This window comes from Diaphorina citri, unplaced genomic scaffold (genome assembly GCF_000475195.1).
Source record: "Diaphorina citri unplaced genomic scaffold, Diaci psyllid genome assembly version 1.1 scaffold1436, whole genome shotgun sequence".
NCBI classification, from domain to species: Eukaryota; Metazoa; Arthropoda; class Insecta; order Hemiptera; family Psyllidae; genus Diaphorina; species Diaphorina citri.
The window spans coordinates 65,945-81,703 of record NW_007378862.1 but is presented as its reverse complement, the minus strand read 5'-3'; the positions used below and the strand labels follow the sequence as shown (position 1 = coordinate 81,703).

The window sequence follows — 15,759 nt, the reverse complement described above, 5'->3', positions numbered from 1 at the left end:
AAAATACCCTATAACTCCCCAATATTGAATCAGTTTTTTTTTATTATTATTATTACTTATCCAATTTAGGTGGTATTTAGTTACCACAAGCAAACACCAGGTTGGTCATTTGGTCCACGAATTGCTGTAAATGCTTGCTTGTTCAAACTTTAATATGACAAAAAAGCTGTGATCTCTTTCACAAAGGACTGACTCTTCACTTTTGCACACAGAAAAAAAGGTCATACATACTTTTTTTTTCTTTCAAATAGATACCTATGTAGGTATTTTATTTCAACGAGTTTCAAGTATGCCAACAAAATAGCTCTGTGGAATAGCTCCCTGCATCCTTTCCTTTGTCCCTGTAGGTCTTCGAGAGCAGCTGTATCGCGAGCGTATTGTAGAGGTTGAATCCAAACTGAACGAGGTAGAACTAGGCCAGGCTAAGGAATATTTGCTGCCCCTCCAGAAACTCCAGGACAATATGCGAATCCGTACAGAAGTGGCAGCCATACTGCGCCAGTACAAGTTGAATAATGTACAAAACCAGTACAATGCTGAGGAACAGGCCACAAGACAGGTACCTAACTTTTTTTTCTGAACTAAATTTGAGTTATAATATGTAATTAAGTCCTAGTAACAGTAACATAGGTATATTATAATATGTAATAAAGTCCCATCTGGTAACATAATTGATTTTGCAGTGAAACATGGGTAGGTACACTGCTAGCATTCTAAAGCTCGTACTGGTTCTAGCGCTGTGATCAAGGCGCTCGCCTCGTAAACAGGAGGGCGCGGATTCGATTCCCGCCTGTGGTGGATTTTATCCTTATCAGGTACGTTCTCGCAACGGTTGGGTTTCTCCTGTTTTCCTTCTCTCCTCGCTTTCGGGGTAATAAGACTTTAGCAGTTACAGTTCCCCTTATCAAACCTCTTCAAAATAATAATAACGAAAATACTAGTCTAATAATCGCCGCCGGTATTCTCAATTTCAGAATCTGGAGAATGAGAAGAGTCTACTATACGATCACATGAAGGAGGAACTGGAGGAGAAAATTCGACGCCTTGAAGAAGACAGGAACAGTGTCGACATTAACGCCGACCTGTGGTTCTTCGAGCATAACAAGCGGGGATCGAACCAGAACCCTCTGTCTAGCAAGCGAGGACCGAAGGGATTCAACCGTATGAAATCTAGACGGAAAGCGGTGACCGTGTCAGGACCTTATATTGTTTATATGCTGAGGGATGAAGAGATTATTGAAGACTGGACTATCATTAAGAAGGCGATGAGTCAGAGGAAGTGCGATCTCACGTATTAAACTACAGCACCTAACAGCCCGTTCCCACTTATTCGGGGAAAAAATCGTGTGTAGTGGGAACACTCTCATTTAAATTACATTGCCCACAGCACATTTTGTGTCGTTCGGAAAAAAAAGTCGTGTCGTAATCGAGATCAAGAATCAGATCATTCTAATTTGCAACGTTGCCAGTTAGTCAAAATACGTGCTCATTATGCTCCAAAGAATGAGTTGGGGCGCGTTAATATGCGCGTTAATCGTCTCATGATTAGCGATAGCGACTATTCTAGGCTTACTAATTTTTCCCGTTTGTAGGGTTTTTTACTTTCTATTATTTTAACAGCTTTTCACGTAGGAACAGGCATTTGAAATCAATTTTTTTAACAGACAGATAATTATTATATTTTAATATTATGCTCATCACCTATTGTTCAAAAACTATGCTCGCTTTGGCAACGTCCATGGAGGTTAGAAGGGAGTGGATTGCGCTGTTGCCAGAAGTCTTGTTTTAACAAGTGGGCTGTGTGAAGCGTTGCGCACATTGCGCATGCTTTTAAAATCAGTGCGCAACTTTTTTTGTAAACAAAACGAAATTAAATTTCTGGGAAAGTGTTTTCCTGCAAATAAATCCCTGTATTCCTGTTTATTAGGAAAATCTGATAAACCAAGGCAAAGAAACAAGTAATTCTAAAGAACCGCTAAAAGGCTTCATTTACTTGGACCAAGGATTAGCTGTGTTCCAAGGTATGTAGACCATCTTACAAGTCCAATCATCAGTTCATCAATGTAGACCCTTCTTTCAGAACAGAAATATTATCCCACATTTAGCTCTCTGTAGCAAATATTTTATATCTTGGGTCTATAAAGTCTCATAAATGTGCTTAACTACATCCTTACTTGATTGCTTAACCCACAAAGCCCACTTTGAGGCTTGGGTGTAGGGCCAACCACCTCTGTAGCAAATATTTTATATCTTGGGTCTATAAAGTCTCATAAATGTGCTTGACTACATCCTTACTTGATTGCTTAACCCACAAAGCCCACTTAGGTGTAGGGCCAACCATCCCAGAAGATGGGTTAAGCTTATAAGGATTGGTAATTATGTAGAAGCCACAACAGTGGAAAAGAAAGCTCCTTTTTGTATTTAACCTAACCCTAGAATAACACTAATCACTGCTCTAATTGTGAAAACTCCTTTTTGCGTTTAACCTAAATGTATAATACCACTGGTCACTGCTCATTTGTGCTAGTTCCTTTGGTAGCATCTACCTACTTGATTGCTGATAGTCAAGAGCTGTAGGTGTCCACAATGGAGAACCAAACATCGTCCATAGCATAATACCAACCCAAGAAAAAACAAACCATGCTGTTGAATAGTAGTGTCCTCAATGGACCACTGACCATAGCTTGGAGAAAATCAAGAAATTTTTCTGGGATGTTCTTGGCAAGGGTCTATGGTCATTGTTTTGGATGCATACTAAAAGATATACCATTTGACCAAAACCCCCAACAGGTGGATATTGTATGCCAATGGGCAAGAATCTGAATGGCTCTATACCTACCTCTGCTAGTAATTTGGTATCAATATAGGTACTTATCCAAATATTTGTTCATCAGGAGCGTTCCATCTCTTTAGATCTTTACACTATGTGGGTTTTACCCTTCAGTGGCAAAATACCCGCCAGATCCAGCCTGAATGAAGCCATGAAGAAGAGAAGTGGTGTCACATACATTTCTGTTAGAAAGAGTGGAATTTTCTTGTAACTTTTACTTTATATCCTTTCTAATATCATTAAGTTTAGAGAAGAGACAGAGGGGTATTAAGTACACGTAACAAATACCTAATTACCTATGATTCCTTATTTTCAGAACTTCCATCATGACCAAGGACATGACAAAGGTTATCTTGAAGAGTGAATTGATCTAATTACCAATATTTGCAATTAACTAACATACCAGTCAAATTAGACTCTCAATAAATACTTGGGTACTTAGATTAAAACAATGTACCTATGTAGATGATAGAGCTTTGACTGCACTGATTCTATCAGTAACAATGTATGTTCTCCATTTTGCTCTCCCTTTTTTCATTTTCCTATTTTTGTTTATTAATAGGAACTTGACTGCACTGATTCTATCAGTAACAATGTATGTTCTCCATTTTGCTCTCCCTTTTTTCATTTCCCTATTTTTGTTTATTAATAGGTAGGTACTTACCTATTTGGAAAGGACATAGTTTCAAACATGGTCTTTAAGCCCATGTTGGCCAATGAAATGCAATACATAACCTAGTACAAAAAGGCAGACACCCAACCTTCCAAGCTAACTGAAGTTTAACCTGATCAGCCAGCCTAGTTAGCTTGGTTGGTAGTGTCTCTGCCTTGTAAGTGCTAGGCTGTGGGTTCGATTCCAAAACAAATTAGGTAGGTAGGTACATAGGTACTGATCGAATAAACTACGGGCTAAATAATTCCCGGAGGGACGGGCCCAGCTTGTTTCATTTCCCTATTTTTGTTTATTAATAGGCCAATGAAATGCAATACATAACCTAGTACATAAAGGCAGACACCCAACCTTCCAAGCTAACTGAAGTTTAACCTGATGAGCCAGCCTAGTTAGCTTGGTTGGTAGTGCCTCTGCCTTGTAAGTGCTAGGCTGTGGGTTTGATTCCCACCAGGGGTAGATTTGATCCTGACGGGATAATGTTCATTTTTGGAACGGCTGGCTTTCTCCTATCCTGTCTTCTCCAAGCTAACTGAAGTTTAACCTGATGAGCCAGCCTAGTTAGCTTGGTTGGTAGTGCCTCTGCCTTGTAAGTGCTAGGCTGTGGGTTCGATTCCCACCAGGGGTAGATTTGATCCTGACGGGATAATGTTCATTCTTGGAACGGCTGGCTTTCTCCTATCCTGTCTTCCTCCTCTCTTAGGATAAAGTTTGAAACGACTTACCTAATATAATGCAAACCACTCTGTCTGCAAAGGTGCAAAGTTTATCTAATAGATTTGTTACCATCCAAAAATGTTTTTACAAATGAGTAGGTACTGAAATTAACACCACATATTTTCAAGCTCACTAAACTTCAGAAACACACCGTGATAAATGAAAGGTAAGTTGTCCGCTTATCAGTAAAATAAATGATATAATGATAAGCGAGAATATCGAGACCTACCTCTTATCTCTTATCAAAAATTTAAAATAAGTAAAAAAATTAAAAATTTAAAAAATCGAGATCAAGAATCAGATCATTCTAATTGCACACAGGGCTATTAATAGTGATATCTACCTACCTACTCATAATCTTTTGGAAAGAAGTGTTTCTCTCAGATAAATTGACCTACCTATGTTATCTGGGAAAGATTGAAAAAAAAAGAGGGCACACAGGGCTATTAATAGTGATATCTACCTACCTACTCATAATCTTTTGGAAAGAAGTGTTTCTCTCAGATAAATTGACCTACCTAAGATGTTAAATCTGGGAAAGATTGAAAAAAAAAAAAGAGGATCGGGGACTTTGGGGGAACTGTAACTGCAAAGGTTTTATGCTCCCGAAAGCGAAGAGAAGGAATACTGGATAGAAGAAAGCCAGCCGTTCCGAGAACGAACCTTATCTGTTTAGGATAAAGTTCGCCCCGGGTGGGCGTCGAACTCACGGTCTAGCCCTTACAATAGTACGCTGAATGCACCATTTCTCCACAGATCACTGAAGTTAACCAGCATTTTCCGCGGTTAGCATCTGGACGGTTGCCAGCCGTTCCGAGAACGAACCTTATCTGTTTAGGATAAAGTTCGCCCCGGGTGGGCGTCGAACTCACGGTCTAGCCCTTACAATAGCACGCTGAATGCACCATTTCTCCACAGATCACTGAAGTTAACCAGCATTTTCCGCGGTTAGCATCTGGACGGGTTTTCCCGAAATATTATACCATAAAGGTTGTTCCACAATCAATTTTGCAATTTCTACTCCCTACTCCAGGACGGTTGACGGGTTTTCCCGAAATATTATACCATAAAGGTTGTTCCACAATCAATTTTGCAATTTCTACTCCCTACTCCACACACAAAAAAAAGTCGAAACGGACCGACTGATTTGTCAATATTTTTAGAGCGAGGAATGTAGAGATTGTAGAGTGAAGTCGTTTAGGGGACACCTATCCACCTCGCAGGGCCCTCTCTTGAGTGATTACTGAATAAAATCATCGACATCGAACAGTTTCAATGCGTTTGGAGTAGGTACAGTTCGTGTTTCGCGTAATGGTCCTCAGGCCTCAGATACCTATCTTAGTGCGTTCAACATGATATAAATTAGGATACACACTGATATCAAAGAAAAAAGAAATAAATTGCAGAAATGGAAACCACAAGACGTGCAAGACTCAAGAGTGCATACCTTATTTTCAAAAGTTCCCGCTCTGATAACATGGTGACGTCATCAGCTACGGGTTCGACATGTGTAAAGGAAAGGCAGCCGCACCCTGCCCAATGAAACTGCCTATCGTGAGTTTCGTGTTTCGTGAAATTGATCAAGTTTGTCGGTCGAATATTGGTGTACTCGATTTTGTAGTGATTTTTTCTTTTTTCAAAAAAAATTGTAATTAATTTTGTGGTTTAACAATTAATTAAAAGTGTTTCTGTGTAGATAATTAGCCAAGTAGATACTGGATGAAGATTTAACAATTGAATTCAGGATAGTGAACGTAGAACCTAATGTTTGTTTAATGTTTTTTCCGACGTCGAATTTATGAAGTCGCGAATCAAAGTTGAGGTTTTTTGTATTTTATAAATGTGAAAGTGCATCGGAAAATCAAGCTGAAAGCTGAGTGATTATCAGAGTGAGTTTGTGATTTTAAAGTCGCTTTGCAACCGACAGAGGAGGAGAGCTGGCTGGAACCTGGATTACCTGTGGATCATTTAGGCATAGGAGGTAATTATTTCACTTCAATATCTGAGTTCTCCCCCAACACAGATTTGTCAAATAGGAGATGCAGTCTGGGGGCTTTCTTTAAGTTTTTCAAATTAATTAAACTTTATTCACTTCTCCTGGATCAAACACCTAACCACTAGGTGTTTTTATGATTACTTATTTAGTGATTAAAGAAAATGAAGGGTGTTTTTAACTGCAAAAGTTACTTTTGATGAAAAGTGAGGTTAGAATTTTGTCTGCCTCTAAACTCATCTCAAATGTTACCATTTTGAGAATTTTATCACTCCAAGAGAGATTTACTGATGTCATATTCTTTTATGATAATTGGTTTTGAAAGGTTAAGGACTATCATTAATTATTCAACTGCAAAATTCCCACAATAATATTAATTGTGTTAATAAAATGGAAGCCGTTAAACCTTGAGCTTCTAACATGAATGATAATATTGATCTCATGCCGATAGGCTTGTGGCTCATTCTTGAAAACAACTTTGCACTTTGCATTTCACTAAGAAGGTATTTTGGTGTCACTGTGACTGTTACGAGGGATATGTGGTAGAATTTTTTAAAAGGTTTTTCTTCTGTATCATTATTTACTGAGAGCCACCCATACCTACCTATCAAACTGTTTGTTATTTGGACAAATATCATTTTGTACCTCTTGTGTTTTGACATTTATGACCAAACAAGAAATTTGTCTAAATTTATTTGGGGATTGGGCTCTTTGGTAGGTAATGTTTTTATTATTATTATTATTATTATTATTATTATTATTATTATTATTATTATTATTATTATTTTTTTTTTTACTTGCCCAAGTAACTAGCCTATGCCATATTTTTCCCTCCGTAAGGAATTAATAATATGGTCAGATATGTCATTCACACTTTATGTTCTGAATAGGGTCCTTCTGTGCTATATTTTGATCTCTCTAAAAAAAAAAAAAAAAAAAAAAACAAACAAACAAACAAATATATTTTTTCATCCACAGGTTATCCCTATTTATTAGTAAACATTTCACTACTTGCTTGTATTTTCAAACTGTTGTAAGTGGGTATCTACTTGGTTCTTCTGATTTACTTACATAAGTAACTCTTCGTTCAAAATAAAGAGGTTATATGTAGGTACCAGAGCAGCTTGCACATAAAACGTTATAATATTTGACGGTAAAAGTTTGGATGACCATGAAAGACCATAGAAAACACCCTCTTTCAGATAACTTTTTTAAATGCTCAAGTGTTCTATGACAGCCAATTTGGTCATACTATTATGCCCAAAGAGAAAAATTTCAACCCCCGAAAGAAAAATACAGTTCATCTTGACTCGAGATTCTTGAGGGACATTACTTAGTTTGTTTGAATCTAATGAATCCATCAAATCCAGATAAAAAAAAAGAAAAAAATGCTTGGCGAATTGATTTGTTTGATTCACAGTGGTACCTACCTACATACCACCTGTTTTTATTCAGTTAAGTAATTAATAATTTTTTACTGTCATTTTTAGTGTGTTAAGTAGGTAAATATGATATGTCGGTAGGTACTTTAAGAACTTACTTATTTCTTTACTGACTACCTACTTAAAATGTCCTTTTGCATGCTGCTTACCTATAGATAACCCTGTTTAGGTATAATTATGATAAAATTGTCCATTTACTTAAGTATTGCTTACATAGATGGGTACCTACTTATACTTTCTACTTTATGGTTACATATTTGTTAGGTAACTTCAATGTAATGTAACTTACATAGCTGGTGGTCAATCTTTGATTATTATTATTTTTTATGTCCGGAAATTTTTTCTTCTCCTATACAATTATGAGTTGCGGTTATGTGCATTGATGTTTTAGGTCCGGGTCTATAGTGTCATGTTGAAATTATTGTTGATCTCTGAGGATTTGAACCTGTAGACAGCTTGGACCTAATATAGGTACCACCTTCCGAAAAAAGTGATTCTTCTTCCTACTTCTTGAGATCTTCGTTCCAAGTGGGGTCTGGTGGTGAAATATTGTGATCGTGACATGAAAACACCAATGTGTGGCAGATGTGTTTGGCGTTCTGATGAACTGCCACCCTTCCTCCTCCTTCTCCCTCCCTACATAGGTAGGTACTTTAAGAACTTACTTATTTCTTTACTGACTACCTACTTAAAATGTCCTTTTGCATGCTACTTACCTATAGATAAGCCCATTTAGGTATAATTATGATAAAATTGTCCATTTAAGTATTGCTTACATAGGTAGGTACCTACTTATACTACTTACCTTATGGTTACATATTTGTTAGGTACTATGAACTTGTTTACCTTCCTACTCTGAAATTTCTTAGTTTCCATTTCTTTGACACCTAAACCTATGATTTTTAGGTAGGTAGGTATTCAAGTAGGTACCTGGGATCTGTGAAATTGCTCGTATCCTACTTCCCTTAGTGTTTCAAAAGGTTCTTTGTACCTACTTAAATAAAGGAGGGTTGAAGGTCCAATTGAGCCCCAAACTAGTGAAATTTCCTTTAAGGTATCTATGTTAGGTACTATGAACTTGTTTACCTTCCTACTCTGAAATTTCTTAGTTTCCATTTCTTTGACACCTAAACCTATGATTTTTAGGTACTTAGGTATTCAAGTAGGTACCTGGGATCTGTGAAATTGCTCATATCCTACTTCCCTTAGTGTTTCAAAAGTTCTTTGTACCTACTTAATTAAGTAAAGGTCCAATTGAGCCCAAAACTAGTGAAATTTCCTTTAAGGTATCTACCCAAGACTCACATATGTATGTGATTGAATTGTTGATTGAACATTATCTATGTCCAAATTCCATAAAATCAGACAAATCGTTTGAGACTTTTGAGAGTTATGGTGAAGCAAGTGAAAAATTTTCGTGTTCAAACAAAATATTATGATTTGCTCAAGTAGCATCCCTAAAATCTCTAGGATGTATCCCGTAGTAACAAAACAAATACTTAGGTACCTAATGCAGGAAATCTGACATCACTGCTGTCCCTGCCAGAAGTCACAAGCATTACTTACTCAGGGTCAAGCTGAGAAACAGGATTGCTCTACATTTGAGTTCTTTGAGGAATTCCTCAAAATTAAAGCTAAAAAGATACTGAGAGATACTTCCAATACAAAACAGTGGGTTTCTCTAAAGGAAATTCGCGTTTTGGTCCGGGTCTATAGTGTCATGTTGAAATTATTGTTGATCTCTGAGGATTTGAACCTGTAGACAGCTTGGACCTAATATAGGTACCACCTTCCGAAAAAAGTGATTCTTCCTAGGAAGTGCAGTACTGTACATACTTATTTTAATTTTGGGACCGGTTACCTTTTGGAAACTGAAATATTGCCTGTACTAAGAAACGTACATAAAATAAGTAAGATCAAAGGATTTCGGTGGGGAGAAAAGTTTAGTGTGGACATGTTTCAGTTGATGTCGATCTAAGTGTGGATGCTTTCCCGCCTGGGGTGGATTTTATCCTTATCAGGTACGTTCTCGCAACGGTTGGGTTTCTCCTGTTTTCCTTCTCTCCTCGCTTTCGGGATAATGAGACGTTAGCAGTTACAGTTCCCTTTATCAAACTCGGGTTCGACATGTGTAAAGGAAAGGCAGCCGCACCCTGCCCAATGAAACTGCCTATCGTGAGTTTCGTGTTTCGTGAAATTGATCAAATTTGTCGGTCGAATATTGGTGTTCTCGATTTTGTAGTGATTTTTTTCTTTTTTCAAAAAATTGTAATTAATTTTGTGGTTTAACATTAATTAAAAGTGTTTCCGTGTAGATAATTAGCCAAGTAGATACTGGATGAAGATTTAACAATTGAATTCTGGATAGTGAACGTAGAACCTAATGTTTGTTTAATGTTTTTTCCGACGTCGAATTTATGAAGTCGCGAATCAAAGTTGAGGTTTTTTGTATTTTATAAATGTGAAAGTGCATCGGAAAATCAAGCTGAAAGCTGAGTGATTATCAGAGTGAGTTTGTGATTTTAAAGTCGCTTTGCAACCGACAGAGGAGGAGAGCTGGCTGGAACCTGGATTACCTGTGGATCATTTAGGCATAGGAGGTAATTATTTCACTTCAATATCTGAGTTCTCCCCCAACAGAGATTTGTCAAATAGGAGATGCAGTCTGGGGGCTTTCTTTAAGGGTAATTATTTCACTTCAATATCTGAGTTCTCCCCCAACACAGATTTGTCAAATAGGAGATGCAGTCTGGGGGCTTTCTTTAAGTTTTTCAAATTAATTAAACTTTATTCACTTCTCCTGGATCAAACACCTAACCACTAGGTGTTTTTATGATTACTTATTTAGTGATTAAAGAAAATGAAGGGTGTTTTTAACTGCAAAAGTTACTTTTGATGAAAAGTGAGGTTAGAATTTTGTCTGCCTCTAAACTCATCTCAAATGTTACCATTTTGAGAATTTTATCACTCCAAGAGAGATTTACTGATGTCATATTCTTTTATGATAATTGGTTTTGAAAGGTTAAGGACTATCATTAATTATTCAACTGCAAAATTCCCACAATAATATTAATTGTGTTAATAAAATGGAAGCCGTTAAACCTTGAGCTTCTAACATGAATGATAATATTGATCTCATGCCGATAGGCTTGTGGCTCATTCTTGAAAACAACTTTGCACTTTGCATTTCACTAAGAAGGTATTTTGGTGTCACTGTGACTGTTACGAGGGATATGTGGTAGAATTTTTTAAAAGGTTTTTCTTCTGTATCATTATTTACTGAGAGCCACCCATACCTACCTATCAAACTGTTTGTTATTTGGACAAATATCATTTTGTACCTCTTGTGTTTTGACATTTATGACCAAACAAGAAATTTGTCTAAATTTATTTGGGGATTGGGCTCTTTGGTAGGTAATGTTTTTATTATTATTATTATTATTATTCAATGTAATGTAACTTACATAGCTGGTGGTCAATCTTTGATTATTATTATTTTTTATGTCCGGAAATTTTTTCTTCTCCTATACAAGTATGAGTTGCGGTTATGTGCATTGATGTTTAAGGTCCGGGTCTATAGTGTCATGTTGAAATTATTGTTGATCTCTGAGGATTTGAACCTGTAGACAGCTTGGACCTAATATAGGTACCACTTTCTGATAAAAGTGGTTCTTTTTCCTACTTCTTGAGATCTTCGTTCCAAGTGGGGTCTGGTGGTGAAATATTGTGATCGTGACATGAAAACACCAATGTGTGGCAGATGTGTTTGGCGTTCTGATGAACTGCCACCCTTCCTCCTCCTTCTCCCTCCCTCTCTTACCTATTTGTTTCCAATATTGACGTTACTACATACTATGATGACTGATGACTTTATTGACGGCTGCTCTGTAGGTATCCTTCTACCAGGTCCTCCTTTACCGTACTCCTTTCCTTAGAGAATGGCTTTATTAAGTGCTAAGCTGCTAAGGAATAGGTTTAGGGACCACTTTTGATTCAGTTACTCATCCTACTGATATCCTACGATGACCTAACAGTTAGCTTGTGAAAGGGGGGAGGGGGGGGGGGGGGGGGGCGAAGGGCTTTTTAATACCAACTAGCATCTAGGATATTTAGAGTGTAATACTGATTAAAACCCCCAAAATATTCACATTACCCTCAAAACAATGTGATGGTTATGATAGTTGGTCATAGGTATGAGTACACCAGAAACATCTTTAATGGTTATCGTGTTCTGTCCCTATAAGTTCGTACTTATATGTACCCACCCAAGTAGGTAGATGAAAAATGGATTCCATTTCATTGGCCTATTTGTTTCCAGTATTGACGTTACTACATACTATGATGACTGATGACTTTATTGACGGCTGCTCTGTAGGTATCCTTCTACCAATCTACCAGGACCTCCTTTACCGTACTCCTTTCCTTAGAGAATGGCTTTATTAAGTGCTAAGCTGCTAATAGGTTTAGGGACCACTTTTGATTCAGTTACTCATCCTACTGATAGCAAGGACAGTCTCGTTATTTCTTATCACTTATCTGACGGAGTACAGTTAGCTGTTAGGTCATCGGCAGTACAGATAAGTATCAGCTCATCAGCTGACGTATCCAAGATGAAACTTTCCATAGTGAGATATTGATGATTTGGAGAAGTAAATGAATTTCTTTACTCTAACTTACATAGGGGTGCACCTACTCACTGGACTCCGCACACCGGAATTTCGTCAGAAAAGATCCTAATTTCAATGTAATGTAACTTACATAGCTGGTGGTCAATCTTTGATTATTATTATTTTTTATGTCCGGAAATTTTTTCTTCTCCTATACAAGTATGAGTTGCGGTTATGTGCATTGATGTTTAAGGTCCGGGTCTATAGTGTCATGTTGAAATTATTGTTGATCTCTGAGGATTTGAACCTGTAGACAGCTTGGACCTAATATAGGTACCACACTTTCTGAAAAAAGTGATTCTTTTTCCTACTTCTTGAGATCTTCGTTCCAACTGGGGTCTGGTGGTGAAATATTGTGATCGTGACATGAAAACACCAATGTGTGGCAGATGTGTTTGGCGTTCTGATGAACTGCCACCCTTCCTCCTCCTTCTCCCTCCCTCTCTTACTCAACATAGTTCGTAGGTATAGTTGTATCTTACTCTGGTTCTTCCATGAGAAATACTAGACAGGGAGAAAGAGAGGGGGGAAGAGAGAGGAGTGATTGAAAGAGAAGAAAACAATTCTGTCTGAACTGAAAAGCGCATGCTCTTTCCTTTTCTCCTCCATTTTCTTCCTCTCTTACTCAACATAGTTCGTAGGTATAGTTGTATCTTACTCTGGTTCTTCCATGAGAAATACTAGACAGGGAGAAAGAGAGGGGGAAGAGAGAGGAGTGATTGAAAGAGAAGAGAACAATTCTGTCTGAACTGAAAAGCGCATGCTCTTTCCTTTTCTCCTCCATTTTCTTCTCTCCCAGTCTCCCCATCTCCCTCTTTATCACACACCGGTATTCGCCATGTTAGCATTGAGCTTTTTTTCACTCGCTCACTCTTTTCATCATTCTCACTCTCTCCTTCTCCCTCCCCTTTCTCCTTTTCCTTGTTTTCTCTGTTGTACTGGAGAGAGAGAGAAATGGTCTGTGTTGTACTTCTATGCTGCTGTCGTGTTTGTGTGAACTTAGAAAATATTGTGAATCGAGTGCGAAATTGTACGAGATTGTACGAAATGCTGAAGTTTGTACAAGAAAAAGTATTAATTTGTTTGAGCGTTTACAAATGTCCACCGTTGAAATAACGGTAGTAAATTTTCATGTCGCTACTGAAATAGGTAAATGTAAAATTCGGGTAGAGAAATCGTTCATAGATTAGAATGTAGTTCAAGGCAATTAGAAGAATAAAAGAAATTTATTTCTCTTCAAAAAGGTTTGGACCAAGCCATATGACCCATATGTAACAAACACTCATTTTCTCCAAGTCAATAAATAAAACCAGTACTTTTGCTCAATGAAATGACATATTACCTATACCCTTTCTTATTAGCCCCTGATCTTTTGTCGCAAATTAAGTAAACGGAGCAATGGAATACCCGAAGTAGGAAAAAAATCCGCCCCGGGCGGGAATCGAACCCGCGGCCTAGCGCTTACAAGGCAGACGCACTACCAACTAAGCTAACTAGGCTGGCTAGACCATAGCAGTTACAGTTCCCTCTGTCAAACTTCTTTAAAAAAAAAAATCTTTGTACCTACTTAATTAAAGGGGGGTTGAAGGTCCAATTGAGCCCAAAACTAGTGAAATTTCCTTTAAGGTATCTACCCAAGACTCACATATGTATGTGATTGAAATTGAATTGTTGATTGAACATTACTTACTATGTACAAATTCCATAAAATCAGACAAATCGTTTGAGACTTTTGAAAGTTATGGTGAAGCAAGTGAAAAATTTTCGTGTTCAAACAAAATATTATGATTCGCTCAAGTAGGATCCCTAAAATCTCTAGGATGTATCCCGTAGTAACAAAACAAATAATGGAGGAAATCTGACATCGCTGCTAAGTGAAATTTCCTTTAAGGTATCTACCCAAGACTCACATATGTATGTGATTGAATTGTTGATTGAACATTATCTATGTCCAAATTCCAAAAAATCAGACAAATCGTTTGAGACTTTTGAGAGTAGTTATGGTGAAGCAAGTGAAAAATTTTCGTGTTTAAACAAAATATTATGATTTGCTCAAGTAGCATCCCTAAAATCTCTAGGATGTATCCCGTAGTAATAAAACAAATAATGCAGGAAATCTGACATTGCTGCTGTCCCTGCCAGAAGTCACAAGCATTACTCAGGGTCAAGCTGAGAAACAGGATTGCTCTACATTTGAGTTCTTTGAGGAATTTCTCAAAATTAAAGCTAAAAAGATACTGAGATGTTTCCAATACAAAACAGCGGGTTTATCTAAAAGAAATTCGCGTTTTAGGGTGGAGAATTTCCCATAGTAGACATAGTAAAGCCCAATTTCATGATGCAATTTTACTCTTAGGTACATTTGAGTTCTTTGAGGAATTTCTCAAAATTAAAGCTAAAAAGATACTGAGATGTTTCCAATACAAAACAGCGGGTTTATCTAAAGGAAATTCGCGTTTAAGGGTGGATAATTTCCCATAGTAGACATAGTAAAGCCCAATTCCATGATGCAATTTTACTCTTAGAAGTAGGAAATTTAGTGAAGTAAGCAGGACTGGGGCAAATTCAAACCTCATCATGCTTTGAACTTTGTCTCCATGGAAAACGGGGTAAATTGTTTCTGACTTGGTTTTGTTAACCTCGTGTGAATCACATGATTGGCATCTCTTCATTTTCCTCCTCCCCATAATCTCCTCTTCAGGCAGTCGAAATAACACTCTCTCACCAGTACATATCTAGTACATATGTACTAAATCGTGGATGGCCTGGAGTCGACTATTGCCGTCGGTAGAGTTCGGCATCGGTTTAGCTCTCCACAGTGTCAGTACTCTGTGCGATACTCTCAGTACCTGCCTGGGTGTGGTTGAGTCAAGACGTGTGCGTACGATTGCTTTTCCGCGAGAGACGAGAGTGAGAGAGTTTTTTTTTCCACCTCTCCCATCTAAACAACAACAGATCCGGCGTTTTCAGCATTTGCTTTTTCGCATTTTTGACAAAATCCGTGTTTTCCCGTGTCTGTGTGTTGGAACTTGATTTTCCTCGACGGAAAACTCATCTGAACTTTGTTTCGACGACCCTTTTTGGGATTTTTAGTTTGTGAATGCCTTTGCACTTGTCGGGCCTACATATTGTAGGAGTGAGATCCATGGTGATGGTGTTACGAGTCTCTTGACCGGACAATATAAGTTTGGCTGTGTGATACCAAGTGTTAAGTGTGTTGGTGTCTCCCTAGTTGTACATAATTTACCGAAAAAATTGGCTGTTCTTTTCCGTAGCTTTTTAAAGTGTAAATTAAAACTTTACTATTAAGCTTAGTTTAGAAAGCTCTGTATCACGCTCTTCGATGATCGTTGTAGATCTTGGTGAGTCGTCGTATAGAATGATTCTTTTATGATTCGATAATAAAATGAAGAACTAAAAGACTTACTTATTGAATTTTT

General features: G+C 37.6%; 2 protein-coding genes across 3 annotated transcripts in view; both read left to right on the top strand.

Annotated features, from left to right (window-relative positions):
• Window positions 1-304: 304 nt before the first annotated feature.
• Window positions 305-1,405, top strand: LOC103515887 (breast cancer metastasis-suppressor 1-like protein; the record flags this gene model as incomplete). Its single annotated transcript, XM_008480830.3, has 2 exons — window positions 305-559; window positions 975-1,405. Coding segments are annotated over 2 exons (579 nt in total), but the record flags the coding sequence as incomplete, so codon positions are not given.
• An 8,417-nt stretch (window positions 1,406-9,822) lies between these two features.
• LOC103515883 (guanine nucleotide-binding protein G(I)/G(S)/G(T) subunit beta-1) overlaps window positions 9,823-15,759 on the top strand; it is a 37,452-nt gene continuing 31,515 nt past the window's right edge. The window contains exon 1 of one of the 2 annotated variants that reach the window (XM_008480824.3): window positions 9,823-10,252. The gene's annotated coding sequence lies outside the window, so the exon portion shown is untranslated. The remainder of the gene's footprint in view (window positions 10,253-15,759) is intronic. The other variant, XM_008480826.3, reaches the window with a different exon arrangement.